The sequence below is a fragment of the Ptychodera flava genome, chromosome 10 (assembly GCF_041260155.1).
Source record: "Ptychodera flava strain L36383 chromosome 10, AS_Pfla_20210202, whole genome shotgun sequence".
In the NCBI taxonomy this organism is placed as follows: Eukaryota; Metazoa; Hemichordata; class Enteropneusta; family Ptychoderidae; genus Ptychodera; species Ptychodera flava.
Genome location: NC_091937.1, coordinates 28,478,898 through 28,489,645, shown reverse-complemented (window position 1 = coordinate 28,489,645; position 10,748 = coordinate 28,478,898). Strand labels below are relative to the sequence as shown.

General features: G+C 39.1%; 1 protein-coding gene across 2 annotated transcripts; it reads right to left on the bottom strand.

The window, feature by feature from the left end:
• Window positions 1–2,375: 2,375 nt before the first annotated feature.
• On the bottom strand, window positions 2,376–8,492 carry LOC139142392 (zinc finger protein 493-like). Of its 2 annotated transcripts, none has more exons than XM_070712307.1 (3): window positions 8,200–8,492; window positions 6,892–7,014; window positions 2,376–6,388 (listed from the first exon to the last, which is right to left on the bottom strand). In XM_070712307.1, the coding sequence occupies exons 1-3, from the start codon at window positions 8,327–8,329 to the stop codon at window positions 4,161–4,163; spliced, it is 2,481 nt and encodes an 826-aa protein (XP_070568408.1). In that variant the 5' UTR covers window positions 8,330–8,492; the 3' UTR covers window positions 2,376–4,160. The 2 variants fall into 2 exon arrangements, with proteins under 2 accessions (XP_070568408.1, XP_070568409.1); XM_070712308.1 differs by having other exon boundaries at window positions 2,376–6,368; window positions 8,200–8,477.
• Window positions 8,493–10,748: the final 2,256 nt, after the last annotated feature.

Here is a 10,748-nt window from a genome sequence, read left to right as displayed (position 1 = left end):
TGCCATACATAAAATGGTAAGCATGTTTTCCCACCTACAGTAATAGCAACATCACACTGTGTGAAATTAAATTCGGCGTCCTGAAATCTCTGTCAGTAGTCGACCATTTTAAATTAATTGACCTCCAAAGTTTGAATGGTTGGTCATCCAAGGGGCGGTCAACAAACTTTGTTTAGCATTCAGTTGGAGATGGCGTATAATCCGATTTTTACAAATCAATGTAGGTACCCTACCTGTGCAGTCATCGACGCATCTCGTGCATCCAAGCACCAATACGTTACTGTCCAGCCTTGTGTTAAATTTTGTATTTCATTTTATATAGTGCAAGATTTAGATCAGTGCATATTCTACATCGTGAACGAGTGATAATCGTTTGATAATTTATATACCCAAACTAAGCTTAGAGCTCACAAATTTTCAATAAATACATTCATCGACGAAATCTAGCATCAGATATTCATTGAGCATTTCGCCTTGAATGAAATCCTTAAACTCAACCTTGAAGTTCCAATAATGAGGAATGGTTTTGTAAATAATAAGCTTTTAAGCATAACTATGTGGTATGCAATTTTACTAGGACTCAGTGGCCTGCTAACCCTCATCGGGAAATTATGAAATGTATAAGGACTAAAAATATGAAATGATATTTTGTCAAATTTGCACTATACAATATTCAGAGAAGCATTTTTATACTTCTAAATCATTCTCGCCTCTTCGAGGTTTGCTGTACGTAGAAAGAGGTTTGTGATGATATTATCTGAATACATTGGGTGCAAGGTCCGAAAGAGAGAGGCTTTCAGTTGGCCTATGTCAAAAAGGGAAAGCGCTTACCGTCCCGATGACCGCAAATCCAAACGATAGGGCAATAATGTTTTACTGCATGTCTGTTTACGACCAAATCTATTAGATATTAATAGCAAAAGGTTGTCCTTGCTCCTTTTTGTCACACTGATTAATACATTCAATTTGACATATTTATTGGCAGAAAATGTAATCCGAGAAGTTCGCAGTGATATTGTCAACACCATGGCTGCCATAAACGAGCATAAACGTGAACGAAAATTCGATCGGCAGCTCAACAGATATCCAAGAGCAATGGTCACATACTAGACCGCCGATAAATTGGCAGTTCTATATGACATCACCTGAGACCGTGCCCTTGTACTATCACCTGAACATGTATGATGATACTGCAATCGGATCTTGAAATCGATAGTATCAATCTGTTAATTGTTCCAAGTATCTAAAAATACTCATGATTCCATGTATTGTGTTAGTCTGTATTCAAGGCAAGTAGTATTGTCATGCATGCTCTGTCGAATTTTGCCAACAGTAACTTTACATTCCAGTGTTGCTCGACTTCGCCTAGGTTGTGGTAGAGCTTCATGCTTTCATCGGCGACGTCTTTCTTCACTTTGGTGTCAGTGCTATAGACGTAATGCTTGGACATGTCAGGTGAGAAGCGACTGGCGGTCGGCGATCGGCCAAGAGACTCGGCCAAGCCTTGGGTGCATCTATTTCAAGATCCGAGGTGCAAAGTTGTATTCAAATGAGAACGAGTGTTTCGAAGTGTAGCGAAGCTAAATTAACACTACAATTGCAAGCTAAACGTTTTAGAATTGTTCGTTCATATTGAATAAAGCATTCTGTCAAATTTGTACATTCAGTTTGTTTGATGCACTGTCAAAATAACGCCAAGTATCGAGTACTTGATTGCTTGCCATGGACGGATATGACTGTGTAAAGCGGACCTATATTTGTATATTTTGAGGGTCTTTGAAGATTGACCGGGACGAAATCTCTTTTTCCTCTCTGCTTGACCTCGAGTTTTAGCAAGACCGATGCGGACAACTTTTTTGTGTTTGTTTTTTTGCTTACAGTTTGTCAGCGATATGTTTCGGTTTTCTTTCGTGCGTTTTGTTGAGACGATTCTTTTTGTTGAGATGAAATAAAAACTGCAAACTGGGAAAGAAATGTGCGGCACCACAAACTTGACATCTTACTAGCTGTTAACTTCTAAGGCATCTGCCTCAGGTAGTTGGAAATCCTTAAGCTTGCAGCTTTGCAAGCGCAGAAGAATCCAAATACAACTCCGGAATATGTCTGTGCCACAATGATTGCAGTATGATTTTTGTTGGATAGAGATCAGTGTGGGAGCAAAGTTTTTCGACGAATGCCACGTGATATCGATGACCTTTGACATTGATTTCACATGTCGCTCAAGAAATTATCTGAAAGTGTAATGTAATGATTTGAATATATAATATTGATGCCCTTGATACAGTCATCAAAATTACCCCCTCAGTACTGACACGTCAACCACACAATGACCGACCTGTCACAAGGAAATACTAGGCAAAACATTTTTTTGAAAAAAGATAAATTTATTTCAACATAGTTGCAAATAAGATAAATCTACATAACTGTGACTGCGTTAAAATTACAATGCAACTTGTCTGAAAAAACGCAAAAAATTTAGGCAAAACAAAAATTTAGGCAAAAACTTAGGCAAAACATTTTTCAATTATTTTATTCTAACAGCGACCCAACTGTGATTTTATTAGTAATACTAACAAAAGCATACAAAAATATTCTTCATTGCAGTGTTGTCAAAGAATACGGCGGAGCTATATTTATTATAAAGCTTTGATTTTGTTTCACCAAGATGAAGCTAGATATTGTCAGCAATATTCTACAAAACATAGCGTCAATGACACTTGGTTTACAATTGGTTCGATATGTCAGGCTAGAGTGAGTATACTTTTAAGTAAGTTTACACCTGGGAAACTGCATAACAAATTTTAAAGCAATCGTACTAGCTATTTCAGAGAAAATGATTTTAGACCAAAAATGAGAAAAATTGCCTCGAATAGAATTTTAACAAATCCGATAGGGGAAATCCTAGGATGAGGAGTATCAAGTTTAAAAGCAACCCAATACGAACAATATGAGAGAATGATTTTTTTTGACCAAAAATGGGGGGAAATGCCCCAAAATACAAATATGAAAATTTTAACACAGTTCGAACAAATCTGTCAGAAGCCAACCCCAGGATCATGCATACAAAGTTTCAAGGCAATGGAACAAGCGCTTAAGAGAAGATGATATTTTGACCAAAAACGGAAAAATTTTGCCCACAAATTACAACTATCAAAAGCTCACCACAATTTGAACAAATCTAAATTGAGTCACCATAAAGAACCCACATACCAAGTTTCAACGAAAGCCTGGCGGGATTTTCCCTTTTTTACCTCATTTGCAAATTTTTGACACTGACATGTTCATTTGAACAAATTCATATCTCCACTCCTTGATGCATCTGATCATCGAATACTAACGTGCTTGGTGCAGCCATTTTGGAGTTTTTGCTGTGGACAGACAGATATCTACAGAAACTAACATGCATACATACAAACATATATGCATACATACATATGTACATATAGACGCCACTGACATACCATTTAAGCTGTCTTTGGTACATATACCAAAGGTAAGCTTAAACCTATGCCAGTACGGTATATGTAAATCAAAATAACATCTTGCATTATTTTCATGAGTCTAACACCATGACGACACATCCCTCATAAAGATAACAATATGCTGGGGATACAGTCAGGAACATATTTTGAACAATCTAGACATTGAATGCCTCAGTTCATGTGTTCCATTTCTATTTCATGAGGTCAGATATTAAGATGCATACATCTACTGTTAACATTAGCAGGGGATCATATGCAATAAGATGAACAGGTGTAACTTATCTCTCTTCAGTCAAAATAGCTAAATATGTTATTGGATGGATTCATGTGCCCAAATATTTTTCTCCAATAATTTTTTTTCAAATGCTTTAATACACTGATTTTTTACATGTGAAACTCTTTTCTGCATCATACTTTGCATTCATGAGGTCTTATATTTGTATGGTCAACATCATATGTATCTCCAGACCACCATCCTGTTTGAATGGTGTATAACACTTGCTGCAATGGTATGATCTGACGTTAACTTTTAATCAATATGCCTCACATAAATATTTTTAAGGTAAAGTTTCACCAGTTTCTTTGTGTTTATACAGCAAGGTATTGTGCCATTGTGTTCATGTGATCTTTTGAGTGTTTAAAAATAAACCTAAATGTGAATTTTTCACCACACTCTTTTCATACATGCTGTCTGACATCAGGATGGATCAACATGTGACTTTTAAGATTGCATTTATGCATGAATGTTTTACCACACACTTTACATTCATTCTGTCTGACACCAGAATGCATCAGCATATGTCTTTTAAGATGGCCCTTCTGTGTGAATGTTTTACCACACTCTGTACACTCATGCTGTCTGACCTCAGAATGGATCAACATATGGTTTTTAAGACTGGATTTCTGCGTGAATGTTTTACCACACTCTGTACATTCATGCGGTCTGACACCAGAATGGATTAACATATGGATTTTAAGATGGCCCTTCTGTGTGAATGTTTTACCACACTCTTTACATTCATGTGGTCTGACACCAGAATGCATCAGCATATGTCTTTTAAGATGGCCCTTCTCTGTGAATGTTTTACCACACTCAGTACACTCATGCTGTCTGACACCAGAATGGATTAACATATGCTTTTTAAGATTGCACTTGTTTGTGAATTTTTTACCACAGTCTGCACATTCATGAGGTCTGATACCAGAATGGACTAACATATGCAATTTAAGACTGCCCTTCTCTGTGAATGTTTTACCACACTCTGTACATTTATGCGGTCTGATACCAGAATGGATCAACATATGGATTTTAAGATGGCCCTTCTGTGTGAATGTTTTACCACACTCTTTACATTCATATGGTCTGACACCAGAATGCATCAGCATATGGATTTTAAGACTGCCCTTCTCTGTGAATGTTTTACCACACTCTGTACATTTATGCGGTCTGATACCAGAATGGATCAACATATGGATTTTAAGATGGCCCTTCTGTGTGAATGTTTTACCACACTCTTTACATTCATATGGTCTGACACCAGAATGCATCAGCATATGGATTTTAAGACTACCCTTCTCTGTGAATGTTTTACCACACTCTGTACATTTATGCGGTCTGATACCAGAATGGATCAACATATGGATTTTAAGATGGCCCTTCTCTGTGAATGTTTGACCACACTCTTTACATTCATATGGTCTGACACCAGAATGGATTAACATATGCCTTTTAAGATTGCGCTTGTCTGTGATTTTTTTACCACACTCTGCACATTCGTGAGGTCTGATACCAGAATGGACTAACATATGTCTTTTTAGATTGTTCGTAAGTGTGAATGTTTGACCACACTCTTTACATGCATGTGGTCTGACACCTGAATGGATCAGCATATGCTTGATTAGATTGTATTTCTTAAATCTTTTGCAACATTCACTGCATTTATTGGGTCGTTTCTCTGGCTGGATTAGCATGTGTTTTTTAAGACTCTCCTTCTCTGTGAATGTTTGACCACACTCTCTACATTCATGCTTTTTGACATCAGAATGGATCGCCATATGCTTTTTAAGATAGCCCTTCTCTGTGAATGTTTTACCACACTCTTTACATTCATGTGGTCTGATACCGGAATGAATTAACATATGTTTTTTTAGACTCTTCCTTAGTGTGAATGTTTTACCACACTCTTTACATTCTTGCTGTCTGACACCAGAATGGATCGCCATATGCTTTTTAAGATTGCCCTTCTCTGTGAATGTTTGACCACACTCTCTACACTCATGCTGTCTAGCACCAGAATGGATTAACACATGTCTTTTATGATTGCCCCTTAATGTGAATGTTTGACCACACTCTGTACACTCACGCTGTCTGACACCTGAGTGAATCAACATATGCCTTTTAAGAGTGGTATTATGTGTGAATGTTTTACCACACTCTTTACATTCATGCTGTCTGACACCAAAATGGATCAACATATGCCTATTTAGATCGTCCTTAGTTTTAAATCTTTTGCCACACTTCCCGCATTTATTGGGTCTGTTCTCGGAATGCCTTAGCTGGTGCTTTTTAAGATAGTCTTTCTTTGTGAATGTTTTACCACCCTCTTTCCATTCATGTAGTCTGATCTTTGAGTCGGTCAAAACATGTGTCTCAAAATTTCCATCATTGCTGTTTTTCATAAAACTTTTACCACACCCAGTGCTGATTTCACTGTCACAGTTGTCCCATGTATGAGAACTGCACTCCACCAAACGGAAGGAATCTTCGTGTAATGTAGTTTGGTGTTCAATATGATCGCCTTCAGAACATGGATTCAGGTCTTCGTTCCGGTGTTCTTGGTTTGACACGCCATATTCCAATGTTATAAAGCAATGTTGCATTATGCCCTGTAGAATCATTGATGCATCTGTTGTTAGAGAGATTGATAAAAAACAGTTCAACAGAGTAAGGTTAACAACAAGGCTCCATAAAGCACTCTTGGAAAGAGAGATTGTGAAACCAATTGACATGAATATTTATAACACAGGTCAATGTCCTTGTATCACAGAACAATATTCGATGTGCACATGTATGACATAAGGAGTAATCCTTGTACCAAGTTTGAATGAAATCACTCTGGCAACTCTGCGATATTTGCGTGAACGGATGGATGCACGTACGCATGGACATGGCCAAACCTGTAAGTCTCCCCGGACAGTGTCCATTGGGACTGGTAACCAAGATGAGCTAAAAGCAAGCCATTCGTATCACTAATCTAACAATTACCCTCCTAGTTATTAAGATAATCAGTCAGCAATCCAGCAATACAACATCGTACTCTTTGTATCAGATCCACAAACGCACACTTCTTCATTCCATGATACCAATTAAAACTCGACATCTGCCCTAGGCTGTAAAACGAAACCTTACCTTTCATTGATAATGTATTATCTTGATATTGTTGACGCATCTTTTCAGTCAGTGTCTCTAATGGTTTCAGAAGCTCATGCATTTTGTCCAAATATTTTAGAGATTTGAAAATAGCAGAACACTCTGGAAAAATAAAGAATGTTTCTACATTACTTATCCATACAGTAACATTAACAGCCGATCTATGATATTCCCTAACTGAAACATAGTCAGATAGAGTCATATTAATCGAAAATATATATAAGCACCATGACAATGTGCCCCAGCACAACTCAGTGTCAAAAAACTGCTGGAATCTTCAGTAACCTCAACTTTCACAATTCCACCAACCTTCGGGCACACCTCTTTCATCACTTTCTTTTAAACATTAAAACGTTTTAACATAGCTCTATAACTTACTCGATGACTAACGAATATGAAATTACTGCACTATACATTTGATAAAACTCTGGAAGTCACACTATCCTGTTCTTAATAAAAGTGACAGGACTGTGTGTTTTCAAGTATTTTATCAAATGTGTTACTTAGTGTCCCCTAAGGGAGCATTCGTTTTTTAAAGGGATGGGGGTCGGTGGAAATCAGGGGGCATGAGTTTTACGAAACCGTTTTTCAGAGGGGGTCAAATTTTACAATCAATGATCGGAGGAGTGTTCAAATTTTACAAAGGTTTGTATGGAGTTATGGAAAGAAATGACTTTGGAATTTCACCGAAATGTTGCTTGATCCTCCATACATAATCTATCGGTAGTCTACAAAACTAGCTAAATGTGTATAGGTATAGGTCATTTTATCGAATTACACTCACTTTGGTTTATTTTGCCAATCAAAGTTCCGACACAAGTTGGTGTCGTCGCAATGGACTCATTTTCGCCGCCAGTTGGCCCGCAGCTAACAGACCTGCATAGGGATGCACGCTACCCCGCCAACAGATAGCTGCGTTTCCACAGCTAATGCCTCAACCTACACATAGACCCTCGAGTGTCTATGGACTACATTTCTGCAGATATAGCCTGTAAACGAAGTAACAGGTAACACACTGCCTATAGGGTCTCTCCGTCGTCTTTTTGGCCTTCGGCGAATGCCAAAAGACGACGGAGAGGCCCTAGACTTCACACAGCCGTGGCACACAGAGCCATACTGCTAGGCGTGTCCATTGTGTTTTGACATCATGTACACAACGAACAACAGACTCCTTTGACCCTGAAACAGTACCCCTTTTCTGGATCACAGGGACTGTCCAACGTGAATCAGACCACAAGCGATTGTGGACTATGCGGGTGTTTCAAATCCGCTTTACATGGATCATACCTTGTGGACTTAGTCTTAGAACACCACAGTTGTTATTGAATTCACTGCCACCGCCGCCATTGTTGTTTGTTCTCTCACAGGGCTCCAAATCCGATAGAAGACAGTCCTTCTTCATTATTTCCTCCGGCATTGTCTTTAAAGTCCAAATTTTGCTGCAAACATATTTCAGAGGGGCGTAAAATTCAAATCTGAGACGGCGTCAAACAGCGGCTACATGTGTGTCCACAGCACAATTTAGCTGTTCACCAAGCTTTGGTTAAATAATATGAACTTTTGACCTCTGGTCCTCTTATCTGAACTTTGAAACATCCGTTGGGGGCGCTTTGCACGAGAACCGTGTGTACGGCGCTTATCTGACAAAACGTGCTTATCTTACAAAAATAACTAATTAGGGGGGGGGGGCTACTTCTTGTTGCCTTGCTCATTTGTGGAAAGTAATCCCTCACACAATACTTCGTCTGTTAAAACATACAAACGAAATCTTAATTATATTATACCATGCGCCATTCTGATTGGACGAGAGCTCATTCCACCGATGCTAAAATACTGTTTTAGCACTGATAGCAGTGCTAAAACGGGCCCCTAAACCAGCATTTTCGAAAATTGCCCGGTCGGTGCATTTGAACGTGCCTATCTAAACCACAGACCCTCGAGAAAGACCGGAACAGTCCACTTTGTTTCAAAGACCGAAGACCGAATTTTGATACAAAGATAAAGTGTAGGTCTGAAACTCACCTCTTGGTGTAAATAAGTTTGGATCGATGATGAAAGACATCTCTGAAACAGCACGTTTGGGGTGTGATGCACACAAATATTAGGGCGACAGCGCACCGTGCACTTTGCTTGATATTGCGGGAATCGAGACGCGATATATCCTAGTACCGCTCTTTAAAATGAAGATTAGTATTCGTTCATACACAAACAAATTGACACTTCCTCACAGTTCCGGTACGTCAGATATTATTTAGCAAAGTTTGGGCTATAACAGATCGGGATGTCCTAACGATGTAGACCAAGAAGTTCAAAATAACAATGGGATGACTCCTGGCGACTGCGACGATATTTGACATCAAACGTAACAGCAGTGTCAGCGTCCAGCTCTCCCTGCATCGGGCAACACACTCAGATTCTGCACAACTGTTCATCACAGTTGCAGTCATAACAAGTCTGGATTATTTTAAAATTGCTCGTTTTCTGGTACAATTAACGTCCAAATTATCCATCAAAAATAGATCCTGTAACTTCACTGTGCCACCACTGAATGTCACGATGGTATGCAGTACAGAATGGGACAAATCTATTTTTAGTATGCCAAAAAAACCAGGACTATCGTTCTTATGTAAATTTACGAAAACAATTGTTACTTTTTTCTTTTGATTTGAACTCTTGACCAATTTTCTGTGTGACTGCAGCAGGTATTTTTTGACAAGTATAGTGTTCGTGTTGCATGCGAATAAAATTCAATGTAATTATGAACGTAATGCGTATTTATCGTAGGCTACTGTGTGCCTGTACAAAATCCCAACGATGATAAAAATGCTCGGTCTCGGGCGCAGAATTTCGTCCGTACGATCTCTCAGACGTCCGTTTTCTGTATTTGGGGCTTAGAGTGATGAAAATACCCAAGAAAGACAACAAAGACACGCAATTTGATATAATATAATAGCAATAACCCCCTTCGCAGTCGGGTATACACTCGATTTTGGTACAATTCGCTCCATATAGCACTCGCCTATCGGCTCGTGCCTATCGGCTCGTGCTATATGTCGCGCACTGTACCAAAATCTCGTGTATACCCTCCTGCGGCGGGGGTTATTGCTTAATTAGAGCGTTTTAAAATCACAAACATCACAACATAGCCACATAATAGTTAAAAAATATAGTAAATCTCATTGATTGCGTAAAATCGCCGAGCACCTAAATCAATCACTGTGTATACATCGATCAACACTTAGAGGCTGTCTTAAGGATGTACGATCGGAAAAATATAAGCGTACTGCGCCGATTTCCGCGCAGAAATGTATCCATAGTTACCACGCGCGCATAGTGACGTTCCGAACGTTTTTGCGTTGTACAAAATCTCGTCTGCAGGTAAAGGAAAATCGCGCCGAGAAAATGTTCAGCGTGCCCTCAAAACACGCTGGAAGGTACGAGAATTCAGCAAAGAGATAAAAAAATGCAACATGACCGTAGCTTGTACAGCGTAAGTTAGAAGTGTGACGTCTGATTCGCTATACACGAGGAGGTCGTGGTTATAATCCCATTGATACTGTCGCTAGTAGGCCTACCGGAGAATGGAAGAATGGCCGTTGCATTGTCGATTTGAGTGTACTAGCCGAAAATCTTGACACTTGTATCAGTTGTGGGCTTGCCTTTACGATTGTCATCGTGTATTGGGGAAACGCCAAGTTCACGGCCTCGGCTCCTGGCTCCACGTAGTGTGTGACAACTTAGCCTGCAGCGAAGTCAACCTAATCCCCACCGATAAACGTCACGGCAATAAATATTAGTACGTGATGTTTTGTATACTGTATTAATATATAGACTCT

What these genes read in the sequence shown, in the direction of transcription:
- LOC139142392 (XM_070712307.1), bottom strand. Translation starts at nt 8,329, where the DNA reads ATGCCGGAGGAAATAATGAAGAAGGACTGTCTTCTATCGGATTTGGAG. An exon ending in TCTAAGACTAAGTCCACAAG is followed by an intron (nt 7,015 to 8,199) that starts GTATGATCCATG and finishes TTATTTTTCCAG; the next exon opens with AGTGTTCTGCTATTTTCAAA. An exon ending in TAATACATTATCAATGAAAG is followed by an intron (nt 6,389 to 6,891) that starts GTAAGGTTTCGT and finishes CTCTAACAACAG; the next exon opens with ATGCATCAATGATTCTACAG.